The sequence below is a fragment of the Callorhinus ursinus genome, unplaced genomic scaffold (genome assembly GCF_003265705.2).
Source record: "Callorhinus ursinus isolate GAN/ISIS: 27379988/994484 unplaced genomic scaffold, GSC_fseal_2.0 scaffold3, whole genome shotgun sequence".
Lineage (NCBI taxonomy): Eukaryota > Metazoa > Chordata > Mammalia > Carnivora > Otariidae > Callorhinus > Callorhinus ursinus.
In genome coordinates this window covers 50,298,889-50,326,234 of record NW_027397065.1, presented here as the reverse complement: position 1 = coordinate 50,326,234, position 27,346 = coordinate 50,298,889, and the positions used below count along the sequence as shown (strand labels likewise).

At 49.4% G+C, this 27,346-nt stretch overlaps 1 protein-coding gene across 2 annotated transcripts in view; it reads right to left on the bottom strand.

The window, feature by feature from the left end:
* The window catches only part of FAT2 (FAT atypical cadherin 2), an 81,859-nt gene extending 54,868 nt beyond the window's left edge, over positions 1-26,991 (bottom strand). The window contains exons 1-3 of one of the 2 annotated variants that reach the window (XM_025867197.2): positions 26,876-26,991; positions 3,119-6,398; positions 1,230-1,544 (exon numbers count right to left, since the gene is read on the bottom strand). In XM_025867197.2, coding sequence (XP_025722982.1) covers positions 1,230-1,544; positions 3,119-6,377 — 3,574 coding nt within the window. In that variant the 5' untranslated portion in view covers positions 6,378-6,398; positions 26,876-26,991. Of the gene's footprint in view, positions 1-1,229; positions 1,545-3,118; positions 6,399-8,409; positions 8,439-26,875 lie in introns of those variants that run through there. The other variant, XM_073890703.1, reaches the window with a different exon arrangement.
* Between the last annotated feature and the right edge of the window lie 355 nt (positions 26,992-27,346).

Sequence of the window (27,346 nt, the reverse complement as noted above, 5' to 3'; positions counted from 1 at the left end):
AGTGAATTGTTGGAGCCAGAGAATAGGATCTTGGGTTCAAAGGAGAAAATCCTCTGCTATAGGATTGTTGTTCATCCTCTAGGAGTAAGATGTGGCCTTGGAGACATATCCACGGTAGTGGGAGCTAGCTCTCAAATTCCAACACCAACAGGAGCCAAGCAGATAGCATAGATTCGGGGAGCAGGCTGGGAATAGTACGACAGAGAGTGAGGCAACCATGGGGACTGGAGGACGTGCACCTGCTCTGCACAGAAAGCTGCCGTTGGCTCCAGGCAGTTGCAGCCCTGTGCAAATGTGGAGTCAGTATGGCCAGATCTCCTAGTTTTTTATGAACAACCAGAAATCTGGTGTGTTTTATGGAATTTTCTAATTTTTAAATGTTGTCAACAACTTGAAAAGTCATTGTTTAAAACTTGTGCAAGCCAAATAAAACACCTCTGTGGGCTATGACTGGCTCACTGCTGCAAGCTCATGACCTCTGGATTCCTCTAAAGCACCCACTGTCCTTGCCTCAGATGGCCTTGGGTCAAGGATAGTTATTTGTGAGATGGTTGACTCCACTGAAGTGGCTCTCCATTGCCACCACTCTGTGGGCAGAGTTTAGAACAAGGATTAAGAGATTCAGTCTGTAGGAGCACCTGGGTGGCTCAGCCGTTAAGCGTCTGCCTTCGGCTCAGGTCATGTTCCCAGGGTCCTGGGATCGAGCCCCACATGGGGCTCCCTGCTCCATGGGAAGCCTGCTTCTCCCTCTCCCACTCCCCCTGCTTGTGTTCCCTCCCTCACTGTGTCTCTCTCTGTCAAATAAATAAATAGAATCTTAAAAAAAGAGAGAGAGAGATTCGATCTGTAGCTGTGACTCGGGAGGGGTGGGTATGGGAGCAAAAGGAGGTCTGAAACAGTCCTGGCTTGAACACCAGGCAACCTGCTTAGCTTCCTAGGCCCTGAGGAAAGAAAGCCGGCATACTCTTATTTTCCCAGAGACATAGACTTTATAGAGCAGTGGTTCTCAAACTTAGCACACATAAGAATCCTTTAGATATTTTGTTAAATAAAATATGGATTTCTGGGCCCCACCCTGTGTTCTGATTCAGTAGGTGTAAGGTGGGGCCTCAGAATTTGAATTTCCTACAAGTTCATAGGTGATGCCGATGATGATGCTGGTGCAGGCCCAAACTTTGAAAAACACTGTTGTAGAGATCCCAATTCACCCAGATTTCTGAGGTCCTTACCTGTGAGAGGATGAATAACAAAGAATCCCATGTTGTTGCCACTGGTGATGTTGAAGGTCAACTTCCCTTTGGAGCTGGAATCCGGATCCTGGGCATCCAGCTGAAGCACAGAGGTGTGCAAGGGTGCATCCTCACGGATGGAGGGGTAGAACACGGGTCTGGACATCTGAGGTGGGTTGTCGTTGACATCCGTAACCTCAATGTAGACTTCGGTTACAGAAGAGAGAGGTATGGAACCCCTGTCCACTGCCAGTACCGTCAGCCAGTAGCAGGACACAAATTCTCGGTCCAGGGGTGCCAGAGTCTGAATCATACCTAGGGACAGTTGATCACCAAACCCAAAATATTTTAGAGCCCACACCTTACTTAATAGCCCCCAAATGGTACTATGGAAATAGGAATTCCACAAGAAAAGGTGCCAAGGTGGCATGGGAGCTGCTGAGTCAAACTCAGGCAATTCATGTCCTTTTCTAGAGCCTCTAGGAGCCTTTGTCTGCTAAAATAGGCCCATGGCAGTTGTCCTTAAACCAGTTCCTTCAAGTTTCAGATATTATAGGTACCAATTTAAGAGTTAGGGATTTGATGAATAAATTGCTGACCCCCTTTCCAGCATCTTCATTATTTCAGAATCATTATTTCACTCACTCCACAAATTGCTTACTACAGGCCAGCACTGTTCTAGAAGTCACGGGTCTAATAGTGAGCAAAAGAGGCTCGCACCTAAGTTCTCATGGGTCACTCAGCTGGAAGGACTTGTGCGAGAGGACAGGGCCCAGGTCCACAGCCATAGTGTGTCGGAGCTGAAGGAACCTCGTTTCTTTTCAGGTGAGGAGATGGAGGCCCAGGGAGAGAATGTGATTTGATTAAGATCATGTAGCAAGTGGGTGGAAGAGCTGGGTCTGTCATTGACTCTCAGTCTAATGCTCTTCCTACCACATCACCCTGCCCTTCACCCTGGAAATAAATTGCCCATCAGACTGTAAGCTGCTCGAGGACAGTGACCTACCTTTATTCACCGGGTATCTCCCCCAAGGTGCCTATCTCTAGAACCTCACAAGCAGAGGGTGCTTGCAAGTTATTTGTTGAATTGTACTTATTTTCTATGAAGCCTAAAATGAATAAATAAGTTGGTGCCACCTTTTTGGAGGGCAATTTGGAATTATCTATTAACATTGAAAATATACATTATCCTTTGACCCAGCAACTGCATTTTTAAGAGTTTTTCCTGTAAAGATGCATATGTGCAGAAGTATATGATCAAGGATATTACATCTATATGATAGAATAAAATGCAGCTATTAAAAAAGAAGGGAAATATTTATATGCACTGATATATAAGATATCCTGGTGTTATGTTATGGGGAAAAAAGGTATTGCAGACTTAGTGTCTTTTGTGTTATTTTCTCATACAATAAAATAAACAGTGATGATATATCAGACTCAAAGAAGAAAAATTTACAAGATTATAGACCAAATTGTTAATAAAGATTATATCTGGGGAGGTGGGACACAAAAAAATACATTCATTTTTAAATTATATATAAAAATTTGTAACCATGATGCATTATCTCTATAAGCACATATATATGTTATATATATAATAGTTATATATAATATATAATATGTATTATGTAACATATGTGTGTATATGAATGTATACACAGATGCCAATGAGATGGGTAATTTGACTTAAATGGACACACACACACACACACACACACATATATCTCCAGTATGATAAATTTAAAATAAAATGGACAAGAAGGAGAGTTCCTATTTATTGCCTTTCTTTTTAGCCTGCAGCCTGCCTTCTTTCAGGACAGCACCTGATCTCCTTAGGCCCATTGTCTCCCAGCACCTGGCATTCCCATCCACCCCACTCCCAGTACCTGTGTCTTGGTTGATGCTAAAGGCTGCAAGACTGGTGCCAGCCCTCAGGAAGTACTGGAGATCCCCATCCAAGCCACTGTCATCATCGTGGGCAGCCACTAACATCACCTGGGTGCCGGAGGGGCTATTTTCCTGCACCTGGCCCTGGTGCACAAAGGAGGCAAAGCGGGGAGGGTGGAGATTCTCATTCACATCCAGGACTATCACTTCCACATGGCAGAGGGTCCTGCGGGCCAGGGGCCTCCCATTGTCGCTGGCCCACAAGCTCAGATTGTATCCAGCCCGCCTCTCAAAATCCAGCTCTCTCTCCAGACTGAGTGCGCCAGTCATCAGGTCCACGTGGAAGGTCCCATGGGCATCATCCAACAGGACATAACGCACTTCTCCTGCAGGGCCCACATCAGGATCAGAGGCATCCAGAAATGTTAGAATCGTACCTGGAGGCATATCCTCTGGGACTTTCAGGCTGCTGAGTTCTGTGATGCACTGAGGAGAGTTGTCATTGGCATCTTCCAATGTGATTATCAGGTCAGTGACAGAGAAGAGCTGGTGGCCCTTCCTGGGCTGATCCCTGGCCTCCACCTTGAGTATATATCGTGGTTCTGATTCCCGGTCCAGGTGTCCTGTGACAGCCAGTTCCCCAGTGAGGGGATGAAGGGCGAACTTATCTGTGGGGTTTAGCAGGGTGTAGCGAACCCTCCCATTGTCATCCGAGTCAGCATCTTTTGCTTTCAACTCTGCAACTGTGGTTCCAACTTCTGTGTCCTCTGAGATGGTTATCTGATACCCCCCAGGAGGAAATCTGGGTGTGTTGTCATTCCAGTCTTTCACATTCACCGTCAGCAGCTTCCAGGATGACTTCTGCGGAGTGCCCAGGTCATACACTGTTACATTGAGGATATAGAAATTGGTGGCTTCATAGTCCAAAGGGGCAGCTACAGTGAGCAGCCCTGTCTCCAGCTCCATGTCAAAGCAGCCCTCGTCATTGCCATCTGCAATCACATAGACCAGTTTGCCATTAAAGCCAGTGTCAGGGTCTATGGCTGCCAGGCGGGCCAGGGAGGTATTGACAGGAACCCGCTCAAGGATGTCAATGGACTGTGGGAAGTGGTCCTCAAACTGGGGGGTATGATGATTGATCTGATATGCACTTAAGGAAATGAAGTCCTCATCATTGGAGTCCTGGTTCTGAAACCCAACAGAATGGAGGATGGTCTTTGTGAAATGTGTCAATACTCCTGTTTTATCACATGTTATAGGGACCTCAAAACGAGGGTCTTTTACTATAGTAATATTCAAAGTTGTGGGCGAGGCATAGTGTTTCCCGTCTGAGGCTGTAATTTTCAGGGAATAGTTGATGGGTTGACCAGAAGTATGATTGATAAAAGAGCGTTTGAGTGATATCACCCCAGAGAAATGATTTAGGTCAAAATACTGTAGTTCGTTGCCTGACACAAACTCATATTTTAGATTCTGAAGCTCATCCACATCTATAGCTGACACGGTCATTACGGATTTTCCTACTGGCCAGTCTTCACGGATAGACCCAGTGCAGTTGACTTGCTCAAACATAGGCTTGTTGTCATTCAAGTTCTTGAGCCTAAGAGATATAGACACTTCCTTTTCCTGGTGAAATGGGGATCCCCAATCTGATGCCCTTACTCGGAAGGTATAAATTCTTTTCATGAGCTCATAGTCCATGGGTTTGGAGGTGGAGATGATCCCCAGATAAGGGTCGATAGAAAAGGGCACAGCTTTTGGACGAGTGATGGAATAGGTGATGTATCCATTCTCTCCATGATCCTGGTCTGTGGCACTAACTGTCAAAACACTGGTGCCTGGGGGGATGTTCTCATCAAAGGTACCATCATAGGAGGACCTGCTGAAGATGGGGGCATGGTTGTTACAGTCCACGATATTGATGACCACGGTGGTGGAAGCCAGGCCCGGTGAGGTTCTGATGTGTAGCTGGTAGTGGGTTCGGTCATGGAAGTCCATGAGCTTTGTGGTGGTGATGAGTCCAGTGCGAGCATTAAGTCTAAACCCCGCATTCTCTGAGGATGGCTTTAGAACATACTGCAGGTTGGGGAAGGCTCGGGTTATTTTCACCATCACCACGCGGCTCCCAGGAGGGGAAAACTCACTAAGCTGCACTCTGTAAACGGCCTTCTCAAATTTAAGGGAAGCCAGTTTGGAAGGCGGTAGGTGAAAGCCCCTGATCTGGGAATAAAAAGAAGGCCTGCTCCCACTCCTGGCCTGCAGGCTGAGGTTGAATCCATGAAGGTGCTCCAGCCAGTCAATGTCTTTGACCGACACCAAACTGAACTCATTGCTTCGGGTGTAAGACTTGATGGCTTTGAAGTACTTTCCAGGGTCACCACCAACAATTTCCAGTGAGTCCACTTCAGCACCTGAGCTGTTTGCATCCACCGTAACAGTGGCATAGGTGGTACCCTCACTGCTGTCTGGTGGAGCCACCACCACTGAGGTGATGGCTGGGGGCTTCCTGAGGGCAGGCTCCACGTGGATGATGAGCGCAGCCAGATTACCAAAGCCATTGCCCTCTGAGATTTTCCTCATGCGGTCCACAGCCATCACCTGGAGCTCATACCTCCCTCGCCAGGTGACATTGAGCTTCCCAGCCAAGGTGACCACGCCGCTGGTGGGATGGATGGCAAACATCTCTGACCTCGTGTTAAAGGCATAATAGAACTTGGCATTTTGGCCCAGATCAGCATCTGTGGCGGTCACCTTGCAGATGGGGCTCTTGAGGAGCATGTCCTCAGAGATGGTGACTCGGTATGAGGGTGGGGAGAAGAGGGGCTTCAGGTCATTCTGGTCCAGGATGTGGACCACCACGCGGGTTAAAGCTTCTAACTCCAAGGTCTTCTCCGTGGCTTGGATGATGAGGGTGTAGCTGTCTCGCACCTCCCTGTTCAGAAGGGCCGTGTTGCTGCTCTTTGTCCTTAGTCTCAGAAAGCAGAAGTTGCCCACCACATACTCCTCTGTTTTAAACACATTGGCCACGTCCCCGGAGATAATCCGGTATCTCACTGCCCACTGGGGCTCGGCCAAGTAAATGCCCATTTTCACAGAGCTCTCCACGTAGGTCTTGGGGGCAGAGTTTTCATAGATGGTCGCATTATAGAGAGAATGTGTGAAGCGCCAGGCGGAGGTGGAGAGGAGACCTTCTCGGGGCTTCTCACAGGTTGTACAATGGAGCAAGAAAATGACAAAGCCCAAGAAGGCAATAATCATGATGGAAAAACTCCCGAAGCCCTGGGCAAAAAAAAAGAAGGGTATAAGTTAGGAAAGAAATGTCTCTTACTGCTGTGGTTCTTAGCTGGGGTGATTTTGCCCCTCAGGGGACACTTGGCAATGTCTGAAGACATTTTCAACTGTCCCAGCTTGTGGGGGAGGGGGAGATACTGTCATCTAGTGGATAGAGGCTGGGGTCCTTACTAAACATCCTACATCACACAGGACAGCCTCCCAACAACAAAAAATCATCCAGCCCCAAATGTCAATTAGTGCTGAGGTTGCGAAACCCCATATTTGAAGACTAACAGACTAGTTTAAATGCTTTCTCAGGGGTACCTGGCAGACACAACACAGTCCTGACCACTTGACTCCTTTTCCCACAAAACCTTCAATGGCTCCCCAGTGACGGTAGAATAGTTTCAACCAGGTACCCAAGCTTAGCAATCTGGCTCTAGGTACTTCCTACAGGACCCCTCCATCAAGGCTAAGGTCCAGCCAAACTGAGCTGCATCTGCACATGCCGGGGCTGCAGAAAAGCAAAGTGACCAAGATCACGGGCCTGGCATCAGGCTGCTTGGCCATCAGCCCTGGCTCCACCACTTACTAGCTGGGTGATTTTCTCGGCAGGTTATTTAACCTCTATGGGCCTTGATTTCCTCTTCTGTAGAATGGGGATAAGGATATTATCTACCTCATTGGATTGTTGTGATAATTAAATGGACTAACAAAGGTAAATGACCCAGCAGGCGGGCTGGGACATAGAAGTTTTAACTTAATATGGGCTATTATTAGTAATAAGAAACTCTGTTTCATAAAGGGAAGGGACCCATCCAGGGCCTTACAGCTAGATAGAGGCAAAGCAAGAATTAGACCTGGGGCTCCTTGCATCATTGGCCAGGGCTGCTTCCCCTATCCCAGGCTTACCTGCACCTGTCACACCACTAGTCCCTTTGGATGGGGCCTGGTTCTGACTCACCCTGTAACTTCAAATCTCCTGGAATGTCCGAGCTACAATGGACCTTTGAGACATGGAGTTCTGACCCCATTCCTCATGCACAGATGGGGAAATGGAGCCCCAGAGGGGAGATGAGTCTTGCCCCATTTCACATAGTGGGTGGCGAGGAAAGAACTCATCCCTGGGAGTTGTTTAACTGGCCCTGAATGAGTACTTCTCCCCCTAAGACCTGCTGCAGCTCCCATTCTCTCCCGTGCCATTTCCCACATGGCTCATCCCTGAACTCCAGCCTAGGTTAAAAGTCCAACTTCAGGGTTAAGGACAGGGAGAAGATAGAATGGGAGTAGGGGAGGGCAAAGTTTGGTTGCCAAACTAGACCTTTCAGAAGCAAAGTATGAGGCTGCGTACACCAGGCTGGTGCCTGGCCTGCTCCTGAGAGTCCTTCTCCAAGGAGCTCCTCGGCTGTCAGCCAGATGTGTGGAGCATTCCTGGATGAAACAGGCAAGACTTGTTTTTCCAGTTGCCTCGCTCTTCAAAGGCAAGGAAGAGTTAAACTCCCGGGGCAAGAGGGGAAAGGAGAGGCTTGCATCCTTGTCTTTCCAGAGTCCTGAGGGAGCTGAATGCATCTTCTTTAAGACCTTGCAGGGAGCATCCCAACATGGGAGGCGGGAGTAGAAAAGTCTGCCTAACTTGGGCTCTGCAAGCCTGTGACAGGAAAGAATTTGAAAATGCCCCATCCTTCCAGCCTCCCTACCGCCATCCTTCTCTTGAAATCCTATTGGTGGCACCGTAGGCCTAGCACCTCAGAGAAGAGCGGGGCAGGAATGGAGGCAGATTCTTCACTTGGGGTGGCTATTCCCCATCCTTCCTGCCCTCTACTCTTACCCCTCACTTACCGCTGCAGCTCACAATGGAGCTGACCCCAGGCAAAAGCCATATTCCTTCCATTCCACTCACCCCATCCCTGACACAGTCTCCTGCAAGAGGGGGTGGACCTCCGAGTCACGGGGACCCCAACCCCCCAGAGTGGCATCGCGTTGGAAGTTGAAGCCCCAAGGAAAAATGAGTTCTTACCCTAGTCCCAGGTCTGCTCACTCTGCAGCCCAGCGAGCCTGGGGTGCGTACAGCCTCCCTGCTCCGCCTGCCCTGCTTTGCAGAAAGCTTCCTGCTCACCAGGTCAGCACCTGTGTAGGGCAGGCCCCAACAAGACACACCATTCGGCCACTGCACAAGCGTCTTGTAGAGATGAGCTCAGGGAAGAAAGCAGGGGCAGGGTGCTGCCCCTTTGCAAGATGCAAAGAGAATGCACCCTTGGATGAGGGTTTGGTGAGCAGGGCTGTGTTCAAAGCTGTAAGACCCACAGACCAGGCAAGTGGTTTGCTGAGGAAGGGCCTGTGTCTGGACATTTGTTTCCTAACACTATGCCTGGGCAAGTGAACAGGTTTGCAAGGTGGAGAGGCATGTTGGGTTCCCTGGGCTGCCCTCCCAGCCCACAGCACCTAGGACCATTATTTTGAAACACCTTGTGAGGGGCGCCTGGTGGCTCAGTCAGTTAAGCATCTGCCTTTGACTCAGGTCACGATCCCAGGGTCCTGGGATCGAGCCCCACGTCCTGACTCCCTGCTCAGCGCAGAGTCTGCTTCTCCCTCTGCCCCTCTCCTCCACTTGTGCTGGCTTTGTCTCTCTCTCTCTCTCTCTCTCTCAGATGAATAAATAAAATATTTTTTTAAAAAGAAACATCTTGTGAAAACACAAATCAGTTCAGATCACTTCCCTTCTTAAAATTTTCCAGTGGCTTCCCCTAGCATTCAGATTAAAATCTAAACTCCTTACTATGGCCTACAAGGCCATGTGGGCCCACATGCCTGCCTGCTTTTCTAATGATACCTCCCAGCACTCTCCCCATTGTTCATCAAGCTGCAGCCACCAGCCACATGGGCCTCCTTTCTCCTCCACAAACATGCCAAACTAGAGTCTGCCTCAGGGCCTTTGCACTTGCTCTTTCCCTTAAGATTCTCACATAGCTGGCTCCTTCTTGTTATCTTTCTTCCTGGCTCAGCTCTCAGATGTCACATTCTAACACTCAGTTTGACGTAGCCTCCTTCCTAGCACCCCTCTTTATCATACCACCCCATTTTCTCCATGGCCCTTAGCACCACCCAGTATGTTCTTGCTAATTTGTTTAGTGACTGTCTCCTGCACTAGACACTGGGCTCCATGAAGACAAGAGCTTTGTGTATCTTATTCATGCATGAATTCCCTGTGCCTGGTACATAACCCTACTCAATAGGTGAAAAGTGGAAGGATCTGGACTTAGGAAAAGCAATGACAGAATGAAAATTGAATTAGTGATTATCCTTTCCTTTCTGAAGCTGGAATATGAAGTCCCCCCAAAAGAAAGGGACTTGCCTGGGATGCCTAGGTAGCTCAGTCGGTTAAGCATCTGCCTTCAGCTCAGGTCATGATCCCAGGGTCCTGGGATCGAGTCCCACATCCGGCTCCCTGCTCAGCGGGGAGCCTGCTTCTCCTTCTCCCTCTGCCTGCTGCTCCCCCCTGCTTGTGCTTGCTCCCTCCCTCTCTGACAAATAAATAAATAGAATAAAATCTTTTAAAAAAAGAAAGAAAGGGACTTGCCCAAAGTGACAGGGTAAGAACCAGAGCCAGGTTCTTTCCTCCAGACCACACTGCCAGAAAGACAAGCTGTGGCTCCTTGTGAATCCGACCCTTTGGGGTTAAATCCAAGCTCCACTGCTTGCCAACTACATAACCTTGGGTAAGCTAACCTCCTCGAACCTCTGTTTTCTCATCTGTAAGATGGGGCTATTAAGAGTACTGCTTTCCTTGCGTTTTATAAAGACTAAATAAATAAGATCATGCCCATTAATGTACTTAACACAGTTCCTGGCCCATAGAAAAGCATTCAATAAATATTCGTTATTATTAGTTTGCAAAGCCAAGGCCGAATCAAAGCCTGAGGTTGGGGTGAGGGTGGGGTCCACTGAACCCTCTGGAGAAGGTCCAGCCTGCGCCCCAGCGGAGCAGGAAGCCGCTGGTCTCTGGTCGAGTCTAAGCTTGCTGGCCCAGCCACAGGCTGTTCTGGTAAACTGCGAGCAGGTGCTTGTCTGGGGTGGGGCCTCCTGTTCTTGGCTCCCCAGACTCAGAGGAAAATCTGCATGTGGGTGAATGTGCACATTTGCAAGAGAGCACACACATACTTAGGTGGCAATTTTTGAATAGTTGTATGGATACATTAATGGTATGTGCCTGCTTGACAGAATGAATATGATATGAGCAAATAAGTTGGTAGCTATGGGGCTTGTGCGTGCACAGGTGTGAGCAAGTGCAGGGGTGAGGGTTCATGAATGGACCCTTTTAGGATATATGTCTGAATCAAATCTGCCTCCTTGGAACTCCCAGACCCAACTCATAGAGGGGGAAGACAGCAGAAAAGTGGTCCACAACACACAGTTTCTGGCTGTGTGACCTTGGGCAAATGGCTTACTGTCTCTGATTTTCATTTCTCTCCTTCATAATACCATTTTGAGAATGAAATCAGTTAATGTACGTAAATGCTGAATATAGTAGGTGACACAGTTTTCAACAAATATTACCGAGCACTATTACTTTTAGCAGCCAGCTCATACTACTGACTGCTGAGTTTGTAGGTAATGAAAACTCTCAGATGTATTATCACGCCATCCCCAATCTGTTCTTCATGAGCTGATTTCCTCCAACTCAGTGCTGTAGGGCTTAAATGAGACCATGATGCACTTCACCCTGTGCTTCAGCTCACCGCTCCAGCTTCTCAGAATCTAGATTCCAACATTCAGAAACTTGGTGGTTGTGACATCCATGTCTTTGTCCATGTCTTTATAAAAAGTCTAAGCACAAATGGGAGGAGAAATGCTCTAAGATCTTTCCTCATTCTTTTGGTTAGTGACCTCAAGTGCAATTCTGGAACGACTCATCTCAGAATACAGAGCTCCCCATCACTGAGGAGCCCGGGCAGAGTCTGGGTGGCCACCTGTGAAGGATGGTGCTACTGTAGGGGGACACTTGCCCTTGGGGGAGAAGAGGAGAGCTCTGAAGTCCCTTCCAACTCATACAGGTATGATTCTTTGGGCTGTGCAGCCCTGTGGTCTCTACTGTACCCTAGAAGAACCCTCAAAGTCAGGGAATGGATTTCCTCTGGCTGTGAATCAGGCTTGCACACTCGCCAATGCTTGCTCAATGGTCCTTGTAGCAAGCTACCCTGGGTCTTGGGAGACCTGGATCAAAAGTCATTGGCTCCCTGGTGGCCTTGGTCCAGTCAGTCACCTAAGCCCTGTGAACCTCTTTCCTCCTCTGTAAATGATGTGCTGTCTGTTGGGTGAAGGGCTGGAATAGATCCGTGATTTCAAACCCCTCTATTGCTTTCAGGGGCAGAATCTCTTTTTTCCTAATGAAATCATAAATAGATTAAAGCAGAGCTACACTATTAGGAGCAGGGGTGGAGGGCTAGGGCCCTGCCCACAGGCTTGCCCCTCACCCCACTGGGAAGCGTAGGTTTGAAAAACTGGATGGATGGCCTCTAGGAGCCCTTCCAGATCTGACAGGCTGGAGCTCTGCTACTCTAACATCTTGTGTCCTGTCATTAAAAAGTCCTAAGACACACAGTTGGATGTGCTAGGATCCTAATGCACTATGATCTATATTTGTAATGCCCGTGTGCAGTGATTTTAGTCTTTAGTTCTAGAAGTCTGTGACTAATTCTGTTCCTTCCATGGGGAACCAAATGTGCTTGGAGGAATTCAAAGCCAAATCAAACTCCCACTAAAGAAGCTTTTACTAGATTTCTTCAAACTGTCAGGCTTTGTTTCTGGCAATGAATTCACCCCCCCTACCCCCGTCATTCCCAGAAGTACCCAGGCACAGACCGGTGATGACATTCTCCCTCATGGCCCAACACCTTCCCTTCTCCGAAGCATGTCCCAGATGTTCATTAGTAGCCCACCTAATACTCCTAGGAAGCACATCTGCCCTTTTACTCCCACTTCGCAGATAGGGGACCCTGAAATTTGCACAGAACCCCCAAGGCCACCCAGAAAGGTGGTGGCTGAACTGAAAAGATGCAGCCAGACTTCCTGAAACTGGGTGCTCTCGATTTCCTAGGCTTTAGGAAGAAACAACGAGATGGGATATTATTTTAAGTTTAGAGAGCCTTTCACTTAAGAAAGAGTCCCTGGATTCATTTTTTCTGGATTGGAGAATGTCCACACTCCCCCCAAAATCCAAATGTAAACTTACCATGGATTTGGGTGCCCTCGGTAAGTATTTTCTGATCCCACTCCCCTCCCCTCCACGGTGTCTGCCTCAAGCATCACTGTTAGGGCTGGCTCTTGCCACCTCTCAAGAATCCTCAGTATATTCTATTTGTGACAACAGCTAAAAGGCGGGGAGGGACAGGAGGGATTGTGCCTTTGAACCGGAATTAAAATCATCAGTGAAAGAATATTGACATTCCAGGTACCTGCTAGTCATGAAGTCTTTAGCTACTAAAGTTATTTTTCCTCTTAGTAGTAGGGAGCCACTGAAGAGTTTTGAGAAGAAGCAGGACCAGAAGAGAACTACATGCTGAGATCTTAATGTCAGATCAAAAGGGAGATATTTCCATTCAAGACTCCCACTCTGGTGTGGACTGGGCTTGAACAGCAGCTCTACTGGGTTAAGCCAACTGGAATTCCCTGTGGGGAGAGAGGCTTGATTTACTTCTCAGAAACTTGGATGAGCCCTTGACTCCCTAGCTAGTTTGTAAGCAGCCCCTGCCGGGTCCTCCTGTAACAGAACAAGTCAAAGAACTAGATAAAAGCACGAAAGGAGCCAGTGGCTTGAGCTCTTGATGGGTCGTGTGACCTTGGGAAGGCCACAGAACCTCTTCTGAGCCTCACTTTATCTGTCTGTAAACTGCAGATGATAATAGCTACTCCTACCTACTTCCCAGGGCTGCAGGGGAGACAGATAATGTGATAGGTGAACACGCAGGGAGGAAGAGACGCAGAGGAACACCTTATTAGGACCAATAATGGCTTGGTAAATGGCAGCCTGAACTGCCAGCGGACTGAGAGGCTCTCAAGAGAGCTGTCAAATGCCAGGTCTGCCCACGCCTAAAATTAGAAGGCAGAGATGACTGACAAAGGAAGTCCTCACCTAGGACATGGGGGAAATGGAGCTGGGACTGGGGGGGGGTCCCTTCATCATTAGTATTCTGATATTATTGTTGATGACAAAACATATACTGTCATATCTATATGTAATCCGTAAGTTTAAAAAAAATCTGCATGCATTATCTCACTTGGTTTTGAGGGAGGGGGTGCAGCATGGGGTAGAATTAAGAGTCAAGAAAGTGGGCTCTCTGGGGCGCCTGGGTGGCTCAGATGTTAAGCATCTGCCTTCGGCTCAGGTCATGATCCCAGGGTCCTGGGATCGAGCCCCGCATCAGGCTCCCTGCTACGCGGGAAGCCTGCTTCTCCCTCTCCCACTCCCCCTGCTTGTGTTCCCTCTCTCGCTGTGTCTCTGTCAAATAAATAAATAAAATGTTTAAAGAAAGAAAGTGGGCTCTGGAGTGAGATAGACCTAGTTTCAGATCCCAGCTCTACCATTCACCAGCTGTGTGACCTTGGGCAGTTATGTCACCTCTCTGGTCCCGGTAAAAGGGATATGGTCTAGGTACCTATTTCACAGAGTTGCTGAGAAGGCTAAATGAGTCCATGCATGACAAATAGCCAGCACTGGAATACACTCAGTGCAAGTTAATTATTGTCACCATAACATCACCATTATTATGACACTTATTATGACCCTCATTTTGTAAACGAGAAACTGAGGCTCAGATAATTTGAAGGCTCTGCCCAGGTTCATCCACCTAATAGGTGATGGATCAAGTGCCAGCCAATAATTGGAACCCATATTCCAAGAAGAGACACTCAGAGAGGGCTGGTGTAGCTGGAGCCAGTTATTTAGAACAGCACTCTCCAAAAGAACTTTCTACAATGGTGGGAATGTTCTACATCTCAGATGTCCAATATGGGAGCCACTAGCCATGTGTGGCTATCAAGGAATTGAAGTGTGGCTGGTACAACTGAGGAACTGAGTTTGTAATTTTATTTAATCTAAATTTAAATAGCCACATGTGACTACTGGCTACTGTGTTGGCCAACTCAGCTCTAGAGAACATGGCACAGAAACCAGGAGCCAAGGATGCTTGGGATTCAGAGCATGCAGGCCCCCCCCACGTGGTAGGCACAGTGGGCACACCCAGGGCCCGTGGTACTTTCAGGGACCCTGAAAATGTTTTGATTTCTATTAAATTCAGAAGAAAGAAAACGAACTTTTAGGTTGAAGAAAATATTTTCATATAGAAAAATATATTTATCTTTATACCGACACATTACCATAAGATATAACTTCTAATATTTTTTCATGGATGAAGCAGCTATAGTGCTGGGACCCTTGGATGTCTTAATGGGACCCTGGGGAGATGAATATGTGAAGGAAACAAAGGACTTCTGGGCACCTGGATTTTGAGGACGCAAAGGGACAAAGTGGGGAAGGATGAGAAAATGTTTTGTTATTGGGCCTCCTCTGCCAAAGTCATTCATTCATTCATTTATTCATTCAGTGCTTATTTACTGAGGGCCTACCTTGTGAGGGCATTCCAGAACAGAAAACAAGACAGATGAGGTCCCTGCTCTTGTGGGGATTCTCTTCTAGTAACAGAAAGAAAGAGATGATAAATCAGGGTGACAAGGTGTCATTTGAGCAGGGCGAGGGCCACAAAGTCTTCTTGAGAAAGGGTTTCAGGCAGAAAAGAACAGGCAGTTCAGAGTTGCCGAGGCAGGAACAAGGAGGTTGTGCACATAGACCAGGGGGAGCAAGCACTCTCCAAAATCTTGAGAGTGCTTCCCAGACACTGAGGGTCTTTCAGCTACTGTTTATCACCAAGGTCCCTTTTCTAATGGAAGAGAAACCCGTTCGTGCCCACATCTCTCTCCACATCGTGAGATGATGGCTATAGGCCTTCTAGTTTGCAGAACCTGACACTCAGTGAGGCCCAGAGGGAGCAAGGTCTCTTCCTCTTGGGATTCCATATGGATCCATGGGCTTTGCATTTGAAGCTGAAAACTCCCTAAACCAGAGGCACCTCAGAAGCAGTGGGCTCAGGGTGGAGAGACAGGAGGAGAGGAATCCTGCCCCATTTCTTGCGGGGCTCTCTGGCCAGAGTAGTTTGTAAGATGAAAACCAGCTCCAGATCAGCAGAGCAGAGAATATTTATCCATCAGAAGCTTGAGAGACAAGCAGGGGAACAGAGCATCTCCTCTAGGTTCTACATTTGTGCCCTGGAACAGATGGGGATGCGAGTGTGAAGTCAGCCTTGTGGGAAGGCCCGTGGGAGCCCTCGATTTTCTCCTTCTGGCTGGAAAGGCACTAGGAGGTCCTGTATGGGGGGAGGGGTAAAGAGAGGGGAGACGGGCTGTCCTGAAGGTCTGGGTTTGGCGTGGCTCTCTGGGAGGGAGGAAGATTGTATTCTGAAGTTATGGGATAGACTCCCCCAGAGGACTGGAGAGCCTCTTACAGAGAGTAGCACAACTTGCAGAACCCAGAATGTCCCTGCTACATAGCCTCATCTAGTGGGGTGCTTCCTGTCTGTGCTTCTTGCCACTCTGATCCAGTGGAATCCTTTGAAAAGGGTGGGTTTTCAGACATATAGACACCAAGTTCCAAATTGAGTGACCTTGGGTAACTAACCTAACTCTCTGAGCCTCTGCTTTTCCTCTTCTTTAAAAGAGAGATACTAAATGAAGCCACCTGAGACAGTTGTTTGGAAGGTTTGACTAGATGGTTCATATTAAATGTTTAACACAGTACATGGCACCCAGCAGTCAAAGTAAATGCTAGCTGCTGTTATTTTTAAACCATCATTATCATTATGTAAAGTGGAATCAACAGAGCTGGTGCTGTGATAGATATGAGTTGGGGGTACAGAGCCCTGTCTCCCATTTGTTGCCACCTTCACCCTCCCAGGCATCTCTGTGACAGTCCCAGGCCTCCTGAGGGCACAGGTGAAAAACAACTGGGAGTCTAATCTGTTTAGAAAGATGGGAAAACTCTGCCCAGGGAAGGGAAGGCATTGTATTAAATCACATAGGACAGCGGTGGCACGACTAGAACCAGAACCCAGTCTCCATGTCCTGGGCTCTCCGCACTGACCAAGCTGCTCCCCCAACCCAGCCTTTCTCCCAACCTGCAGGCTCCTTGGGAACCCACAAAGTCACCAGCCAGGAAGAGATTGCAGGGGGAAGGAGCCAGGCCTCAAGGTCAGACCTGGCCTCCATCCTGCCTCTGCTTGCATCTAGGGGCATGGCTTTGTCTGTCTCAGCCTCAGTTTCCCCATTTGTGACATGGAGATAGGAGTTCTTACCTCATGGAGGATTTAATGAGCTTCTGCATGGACAGCATTTAGCACAGTGCCAGGCACACAGAAAGTAGCTAATGTTATTACTATTATTAATTATTACTATTGTAAAAATCCAGTAATGTTACTAATATTACACTAGGTGTTCAAAAAGTGCATGTGGAAAGAGGGAACTATTCTCTGTATGTGTACTGATCCCAGCCTATGTCCCGGGAGTTCCTTGCTAAAGCACCCTTCTATACACACACACACACACACACACACACACACACACACACACACACACGGGTCTTTGTGACTTCCCTTCTCTCGTGCAATGATCTGTAACAAAGCCCAAGCAGCAGCTTGAACAGCATCAAAATAATAAGAATAATTTCTATTCTTGGGCGCCTGGGTGGCTCAGTCGGTTAAGCATCCAACTCTTGGTTTCGGCTCAAGTCATAATCTCGGGGTCATGAGATTAAGCCCCGCTTCGGGCTCTGCACTGTGCGTGGAGCCTGCTTACGACTCTCTCTCTGTCTCTCTGCCTCTGCCCCTCCCCCTGCTCTCGTGCACACACACTCTCTCTCTCTCAAAAAAAAGAATAATTTCTATTCCTGTCACCTTTTCCCCTGCAGTGGGTGCAGAGAGCTATTTGATGTGATGTCATTCAGAGGCTAAGGGGGGCAGTGCGGTGGGTGTGAGGTGGCAGTGAAGACAGAAGGTGGAGAATGTTGTGGACGTACCCCAACAACATGAATTTCCTGATCTTTTTCATTCTGACACTGGCATGCTGGGCTGGCCTCTCCGGGCCCCATCCTATGTGATCCGTATAATGAGCATTCAGGACAGCCCCACTCTCTACCCAGGACCCAGCAAGCTGCCTTGCCAGGAGCTAGCAGGCCCCATAGCCACCAGTCAAGTGGACCCTGTTCCTCTTAGCTGGCTCTGAGAAGCTGCTAGAATGGAAGCTTCTCAGTGTTCTTTGTGCACAATACCATCGGCCACCCATGGCCACTCGCAGTCAGGTCTTCCTCTAACAGAGGCACCCCGGGGGTGGGGAAGCTACTGTCAGAGCCACATAACATGGTGGCCACCGGCTCAGGCTCGGGCCTAAGGCAGCCTGCTTTTGAGTCCCGCCTGGGTTTATGACCGTTGCTGGCCGTGGGACCTGGAGTAAACTATTGAACCTGACTGAGTTTCAGTCTCTTCACATATAAATTGGAGAAGATAATCATCAGGGTGTAGTGAGGCTCAGTTAAGGTGAAGTGCCTAAAACAGTCCTCACAATGGCTCACACATGAGCCGTCACCTGCAGACACTGTGATGATGAACCCCACTCCTTGGGTGTCAGGGGTCCTCAGTAACCCATCAGAGGGCCAGACAGGGGACCCAGTGGGAGCTGAGCAAAACCCCCTCACTTTATGGGACCTCTACTTGTTTATCTGAGAATTGGGACTAGTCCCTGCTCTCCTGCCCTAGTGGAGCTGACCCTCCACTGAGCTCTTGTCGAATGATGTCCCAAGGATGCTGAGGTTTGGGGAATATGAAATGTTTACAGAGGTACAGACACTGGCCACAGCTGGCATTTATTGAACATTGGAGAGGCCCCGTAGTAAGCACTTGGCACGCAGTATAGCTTTTAAACCCACTCACAGCAACCCTACAATTACCCTTATTTTGCAGATGAGGTAAATAAGACTGAGAGAGGTTCCCTAACTTCCAATGCACACAGCCAGCATGCGGCCAAGGCGGGATTAAAATTCAGATCCCCTGTGTGTGATCTGATCACCTGCCTCCCCACGCTCGGGGGTTGGAAATAGCACTTGGGAGAGGGGAGGGATCATATAACCGTGTGTCCTCGCAGCCCCGCAAACACAGAGTCTCAGCAAAGGCTCTATCTCCAGCCCTCCCTCTCCATCCCATTCCCTCTGGCCGGGCCCAGCCTTGCCATGCTGTCTGTCCAGCGAGTCCAAACCCTTCTGAGCAGAAGTGCCTGGGACAAAGCCGGCAGGCGGGCAGGCCTGGGCAGGCAGGGAGCAGCATTCTAGCGGTGGGGCATGACAGGCAGTTCCGCTCTCTGAGGCCCCTGTCAGTGCAGTGCGCAGGAAGGGGTTAGGGATGACTGCAAGCAGCAAGGTGCATACTAATGAGATGTAAACCAACCTCCGCTGGTAGGTTCCCCGCCAAGGCCTGGAGTTCCACACTCAAGCCCCCCTGAGCTCAGTCCATACCAATTTCCTCTTTCCCACAGTAACTCTGTGCTCCACTCCTCCATGGCAGACACAGAACAGAACCACTGGGCCCCCTGTGTTCTCCCCAGACAGGGCTGGCCGTTGAATGGAACCAGTGGTTCCCACCACTGGGAATTCCCTAAGGGGGTGGGGTGCCAGCTCCACCCCAGATCTACTAAACAAAATCATTAGGGGTGGGGCTCAGGAATAGATGTTTAACAAGTTCCCAGGGTGATTTTGGTGGGACTGGTGTTTGGGATCTGCTGACAAGGTCATCTCTTCCTTTAGAATCCTGCCTTCTACCATGCCTCCTTTTAAAGTGGATATCCCATACCTGGTCCTCTCCTAGGTCCCAGTGGAGAGGGGTAGGGAAGGGAGGAAAAGACCGCAAGGTCCCGAGAAGTGCTTCTCAAATGTCAGTGTGTTAAAAATCACAGCCTCATCTGTGTCTGATTGAGTAGGGCTGCAGCACGCTCAAGTGCACACTGTCCCCTGTAGGTGGTCTGCTGACTACTGTGGGGGGAACACTGGCCCTCGGGCGAGGCAGACACAAGGTTATCTCCAGAGTCAATTAGCAGAGCAGACAGAAAGGGAAAGTGACAGGTCTGATTCCCGTGTCCGACTTTCACCTGAGAGTCTCTGAATCTGCAGATCTGTCCGTGCATCAGCATCTCAGACCCCGGAGGCGATTGTTTATCTTGCTGTGGTCGGGTCTGTCTATCTTCTGGATAGACACTCAGCCCCATGAACCATGTTCTACTTGCAATAAATAGAACTGAACCGGAAAATAAAGGGTTTCCAGCCACATACGTATACCTCATGACCCAGTAGTCCCACTCTTAGGAGACACAACAGAAGTGTGCACACATACTCACTAAAGGCTCACACAGAATGTTCAGAGAAGCGCTATTATAATAGCCCCACAGTAGACACACCCTGAAGGTCCACCAAGAGCAGAATGTAGGATGATCATCTAAGGGAATACTAAGCAGCAACGGAAATGAAGTATTGCTCCAGGCAACAATGCAGGTGAATCCCACTGACACAGTATGCAGCGGAAGCAGCCATATGCAAAAGAATACATACTGTACTCTTCCGGCTATATCAAGGCAAACTTATCTGTGGATTAGAGTAAGATAAAGTTGCCCTTGTGAGGGTATTAGTTACTGGAAGGGGCACAAAGGAGGTTTTGCAAGGGTGGTAAGGCTCCGTTTCTTCCTCTGGGAGCTGGTTAGTTTCTGGAAAGTTCATTGAGCCATACACTTATGATTTGTGCATTTCTTATATACATATTATACTTCATTAAAAAATTTTCTGAAAATGCTAGTAAAGGACTTCAAAGAACTTTTAATAAAAGGGAAGACATTGAAATAATAAAAGCATTCTGACTACGGCACATTGCGCGGGATTTCATTGCTTATGGGATCTTGGACTCTTCCTGCCCCAGGACCAGGAAGGAGGCAGTTCTCGGAAACCAAGAAGTATGGGAGCTGTGCCAGGGCATACCAGGACCGTGGAACACCAAGGATTCAGCAGCTCCCTCTCCCCACCCCCACCCGGCCCGCCCTCCACAGAACCCCAAGGACAAGGCAAGCCCGCTTTCCACCGGGTTCCCAGGCTCAGCTGAGTCCCTGTTCACTGGGTTTACTTCCTGAAGCATTTTCTAACCTCAGAGCAGTTTTTGATCCCCTCAAAGACCTATGAGGGGAGCAAAGAGTATTTCCATTTTATAGATAGGGAAGTTGAGACCTGGGGGTGGGGGGCAGCGGTCAAAAGATTTGGCCAAGGTTGGGGTGCCTGGATGGCTCAGTCACTGGGCATCTGCCTTCCGCTTGTGTCATGATCCCACAGCACTGGGATGGAGCCCCACATGGGGCTCCCTGCTCAGCGGGAAGCTTGCTTCTCCCTCTACCACTCCCCCTGCTTGTGTTCCCTCTCTCACTGTCTCTCTCTCTGTGTCAAAAAATAAATAAAATTGAGGGGTGCCTGGGTGGCTCAGTCGTTAAGCGTCTGCCTTTGGCTCAGGTCATGGTCCCAGGGTCCTGGGATCAAACCCCGCATCGGGCTCCATGCTCATCAGGAAACCTGCTTCTCCCTCTCCCACTCCCCCTGCTTGTGTTCCCTCTCTCACTGTGTCTCTCTCTGTCAAATAAATAAAATCTTTAAAAAATAAAAATAAAAATAAATAAATAAATAAAATTGGAAAAAAAAAAAAAAGATTTGGCCAAGGTCATACTGCCAGCAAGTGGCCCAGTCAGGACTCAAACACAAGTCTTCAGATACCAAGCCCAACATTCCTTTGGCTACACCACAGATGGGCTCTTCTCAGGAATAGCCATGCTGATTATAGCTTCATTACTTAGTGAGCACTTGCTTGTGGATGTCAGAGTCCTTCAACAACCCAAGGATGGGGGTACTATCATTTTATCCTCATTTTACAGGTGAAAAAACTGAGAGTCAAGAAGTCCAAGTGCCTTGTCCCAGGTCAATGGCCAGTAAGATGGCACGTGGATTGGAAAAATGGCCTCTCCAGAGTCCGAACTCTTTAGTGGTTCCCAAACCCAGCTGGACCTCACCTGAAGTTCCACTGGAGCATGTAAAAATACAGATTCTCTGGCCCCACATCCAGATCCCACATTCTAGTGCTATAGACTCAGGATGGGGCTGAGGAATCTGTATTTTTAAAAAACAGCCCTGGGACGCCTGGGTGGCTCAGTCAGTTAAGTGTCTGCCTTCAGCTCAGGTCATGATCCCAGTGTCCTGGGATCGAGTCCCACATCAGGCTCCTTGCTCAGCGGGGGGTCTGCTTCTCCCTCTGCCTGCCGCTCCCCCTGCTTGTGCTCTCTCTCTCTTTCTCTGACAAATAAATAAATTAATTAAAATCTTTAAAAAAATAAATAAAATTAGTCTTAAAAAAAAAAAGTAAAAACAGCCCTAGGCATTTGGGTAGCTCAGCCCTAAACTAGGCTGCCACTGAAATAGGACAGTAAAAATAAAACAACTTAAAGGTAAAGTTTCATTTACAACTTCCAAATTACCTCACTGAGCCTCTCTCGTAATTAGAGTTCTCCTAACGATGGTACATAACCCCACAAGAAGGCATTTGACAACAGCCCAGCTGGCTGGGTAATCACTATGTTTGCGTGTGTGAGGGGGCGGGGGAGTGACTGGGGAGAGGCATCAGGAGGGCTCTTGGGGAGCTGGGGGTGTCTGCTTTTGCTCTGGTTGCTGGTTAGCCACTATTGTGTTCACTTGGTAAAATTCATCAAGTTGTAACTTACAATCGATGCTCATTCTTGAATGTTTACAAGAAGAAAAAAGCACAGTCGGAGACATTGTATAAGGGATCCAGCAGGGTACTTCTAATCATGTGCTTCCAAGAGTTTGAGATTCTAGGATTTGAATTTTCCAAGATGCTATGATTCTCTTGAGTCAATTCCCAAGACTTCAGGAGCACCCCCCCAATCTGTCATAGGAGCTAATGTCTAATGAGCTTTGAACGTGTGCTGGGCTCTACGCTAACAACTTCTGTGAGGCAGATAGCACTGTATACCCTGCACCCTCAGAGAGGGGAAGTGATGTGTCCAAGGTCACAGACATAGACAGCAGTGCAGGCAGGACTGGAGGCAGAGCACCCTGGCTCCAGAGCTCATGTGCCCAACCCTGGCGCAGTACTGGTATCCAGCTCTGCCCCTTCCCAAGGCTAAACTCCTAGGCATCTAAAATACTGCATTTCAGGCCATGCAGTCATGCATTTGCTGGGAGGATCCAGAGGGAAGGGGATGCTGCAGGCATGGAGAGCAGCCCTGACCTGGGACGCGTGAGCACGTGCACACTAACATTACCCCGCAGCTGGCCCACGTACGGTCCTGCCCAGCTTGTACCCAGCCAGGCCAGCTGCTATGGGCATCGGAGCTGAATGGGAACTGGAAAATGGAGAGTTCTCCACTGCGGGCTCCCTGCCCGCAGCAAGGGGATGGACAGGTGCCTCACAGGGGCCACTCCAGTCTCAGGAATGGGAAAAGACTCAGGACTGAGAGAAGGGGAGGGATTTCTCTCTTCCACGGGCTCTGAACTGGAAAATGTTTAAGGCATCACCTCTTTCATACTCCTTGGCCTGTCACATAAGGCCTTCAATGACCTGGCCCCATCCTACCTCTCAGTGCCCGCCTCCAACTGTTCTGCACCCAGCTGATAGTTTCCCGCACACACCTGCCATGCCTTGACACATGCTACTTTCTCTTTCTGAATTGCCTTTCCTACTTTTCATTATTCAGACTTCAAAACTGATGTTTCGTACCAGCACCTGCAAGAAGCCTTCCTTCATTGACCCTATAACTGGGCTGGCTATTGCTCGTGTGGGCCCCCAAGCCCGTTCCAGTTTGCCTCTATTTTACCACCTCCCTCAAGGTACGAAACTGTCCATTTATAGGCCTGCCTCCCCCAGCCGTGAATCTCTGGGGGCCTGACACACCGTTGGCACTCATTAGGTGTAATGAAGTAAGTGCATGGTGGACAGAATCTGTGGGATGGTGGGGAAGTGCCTGAGCCTTTCCGAGGGTCTCCTGTCTCCACACCGAGAACAGCACGGATAGCGGAGGAAGCGCTCCCGGGCAACGCCTGCTGACGTGCAGGGCAGTTATGCAGAGCAGAAGGTCCTTGTAAAACGATCTGACCTGGCAACAGGCACGCAGAAGGGCCGGTAAATGAGAGCTGCCCTTTCCGTGTTTAAATCCCATGCTCAGCAGTGGCTCCCTGTCGGCTGCAAACGACCCAGGACACTGTTACAAACTGGTGGCTTGAGGCAAGAAATTCAAAATCCATGGTTCCATCTGTAAAATGGGACCAAAGATTCTTGGAGACTCCAGGGAACTCCTGAGGCTCCTCTAGGTATACAGTTACAGATACCTGCCAACTCGCTGGCGGGAGTGATGGCGCGGCGTGCACATGCTCGTGCGTGCTGGGGGGTGTCAGGGGCGGGGTCCGATTGATGAGGTTTATGTCCCCTGTCCCCTGAAGGGCAACACAGAATCTAGCCATTGGCCTGGTTGTGGATCCCAAATTGCGTTCTGAGGATGTGAAGACGATTCGCTGGCCTCCTAGATGGATGACCCCACTAGGAAGCAATACCCTTTCCTGAGCCAGGCTCTGAGAGAGGGGCTCACTTGCTGTGTGACCTCAGCCAAATGCTCAGTGTTCTCTGGCTAGGCTGCCGTGTCTCCATCTGTCTGATTTGATTATCTCTAAGGATCCTTCCGCCCCGCCCTTCCCCCCCGCCCCCCCCTCTTATGGATCTGTGATTGGGTCAGGCTAATGCTTAGTTCCTCTACGTGACAGTTTTCATCTATGAATTAGAAATGAAGATTCATTTGTTCTCTCAGCAGCTATGCAATGAGCATCTTTGATGGGCCAGGCACTGTGCTGGACACGGGGGCCAGAGCAGTGAGCAACACTTAGTAGGAGAGACAGTACCCCCCCCAAAAACCCTCAAATAATTAATAACTGCAACTCTGATTTGTCTTTCGAAGGAAGACTTCAGGGCACTGTGAGCTGGTCTCCACCCAGGGGAAGCAGAGTGAGCTGTTTAATTGATGACCGTGGGCATAATGAATGCGACCCTGTGTGCTACATGCATGACCTCATTTAAGTGTCACTTCCATCTCTGAGGAAAGGACTATCATTAGCCCTCTTTCTCATATTAGGAGACTGAGGTTTAGAGAAGTTGAGGCCCAGGTCACACAACTAATGATATCCAGGATTTGGATCCACATGTGTCTTTGTAAGCCTGTCTAGAAACCCCCATTATAAATGTAAGCATATTAAGACCATTAGCTATAGAAATAGTAGCATTGAGATTCTGAGCCAACTCAGCTTGTGCTGGGGACCCAGGAAGCATGGGAAACTTCTAGAGGCTCTACCCTGTCCCATTTCCAAAGGATCCCAAAAGGCAGGGCCCATCCAGGGGGTATAGAAGGTCCCTGAATGTACCGACATCATTGCCTGGTTTTCTTTAAGACATGACCCTTACCCCACACTCTCTCCTACCTGGCCCCACCTGGCCAGAAGGAGTGCCAGCACCATGGCCTGTCATGGGCAGCTGGAAGGAGAACTTCTAGCCTGAGGTGAGTTCATTTGAACCCAGGGAAGAATGTGCAGGGAGCGGAGCATGGTGGCCCAGCTCACAGAGGACTGGTGTAGAGCAAGCCTGGCCGCCGCTCCCTGTAGAAAGCACAGCCACAGCTGACACAGGGGCTGGAGAATGTCCGTGCCCTTCTGGGTCTGTCGCCTGAGTCCTTAAAGAGACCACTAAGAGTCAATGGAATCATGGGGTGGGAATGGTTCCAGGTTGACTCCCTCTAGCTCCTCTTCCATTTTACAGATGAGAAACCTGAGGCCTGGACAGCTCATGGGAGAGGGGGGTGTCACTGCTGCATTCTGTCAGGCTAGCCAATGTCATGGACTCAGCACCTCCCTGCCACAGTGTAACCTGTGGTCCCTGGAGAACACGGGGGGAAACCTGAGCTTGCCCCTGGGTTCCTCACCTGCAAAATAGACAGCCATTCCTACTTTGCTTACCCAACAGGCTTACTGGGGTGAATCAGTTAAGAATGGATCATAACATTAATCTAGCCACCTTTATTTTATATGTAGGGAAATAGGCCCAGAGAGGTATGGAACCATCTTAGACCACACAGCCTGTGAGTTTCAGAGACATGAATAATAAAATTCTCTTTCCATCCTCCTTCAAAAACTCACTATTTTCAAATGACCATGCATACTCAGCCCAGTCCCTAAACACAGGAAGCATTCAGCCAGTATCAACAGTAATAGTAACTATTAGGAGTGTTCTGCATGGAGGGCTCTGTTAATCTGCCCAGGTTCAGCTCCCCATCTGTAAAAGGAGCCCCAAGCCTGCTTCTCTACCTCTCTCTCCTGAAGCCACCAGCGCCAGAGTGTGGCAGGCGGCAGAGGCAGCCCGCAGAGGCAGCCCTTCTGAGCCCTCAGCAAACCCTAGCATGCTCTGCTGCTCCCCACAATTGGGGCATATAGCATACCCTGTCTGCAGTGGAGAGCTGAACTCTGGCCTGGTGGCTCTGCTCAGCGTTCCACTCCAGCTCACCTGCCTCCAAAGATATGCATCGGATTCCTTCTTCCCCCAAGACAGGGGAACAGAACTGCTCCCACTCACCCCACGCCGGGGCTGCCTCTGGTGTCTCTCAGACTCACAGCCTTTTACAACCCTCAGAGATAGTGAGCACCCTCATTTTATAGCCAGGAAGGCTGAGGTTCTAATCAGGGTGCCTCAAGAGCCACACAAGAGCCGGGGCTGGCCAGGTTATCTGACTGTCCCGCAGGCCCTCCTTCCCTCCTCCACACCAGGTGGCTTTTCTGTAATAGGACTCCTTTGCCCCCCTGGACACACACAAGAAGCCAGCACTTCTTGGTGCCCTGGCCCCAGCACTTCTCCCCCTAAAACCAGGCAGGAAAATGTCACCACATCCCCTGGAAGGCTCATCTTCAGAAAGCCTATGCGGAGACTTTCATTCTTCCAAGGACACGACTCCAACTTTTCACACGTGCAAATATGACCTTGCTCCTTCATGAGATCAAAATCCTGGCCTTGTCCATTCCTGGGCCAGAAACCCCAGCCTGCAGGCTTGGACTGGCTACATCTCTGGCTTCATTCAGCGTACCTAGGCACCCGGGGCCCAGGTATCCCTTCCCTACCCCCACCATGCCTGCCCCTTTCAAATCCTGGTCCGGTCCCCACCGTCCAAGAGCCTTGGAACGCCCCCACCTGCTCTGGAACAAGGCACAAGAATGGATTCGCTTTGCAACCCCCTCCCACAACCTCCCATCCTCCAGCAGTCCTTACCTATGCCCTTCAGGTAGGGGAGGGTGCCCCAGGGTGGGCTGCTGGGCTGGAGCCCTTTCCACACGCACCAGGCTGACAGGCTCCCGAGGGAGGTGCAGAGACTCAGAGCAGGAAAGCCCGACGCACTCGCACTCCGGAGAGGCTGCTGAGAAAGTTGGAGTAGGTGTGTCCCAGCCCAGGAGGGGGAGGAGGAAAAAGGAGGTGGGCGAATTGAGGCGGATCATCCCCTCCTGCCAGCTCTCTGTCTCACGGAGAGGGAGGGAGGAAGCCAACTGGTTTGTGGCCCAGAACTCACAGTGGGGAATCGAGTCATGGAAAATGACGGCTGGAAAGTTGCTGAGAAATCAGGCCCATCTCCACCTCCCTCCTGGGTTTGACGGAGGGATAAACTGAGGCCCTAGGCAGGTAGTACTCGCGGGGGGACCAACAGAGACCATGAGGGGACTGGGGAAGGACCCGGGTTGCTAAGCT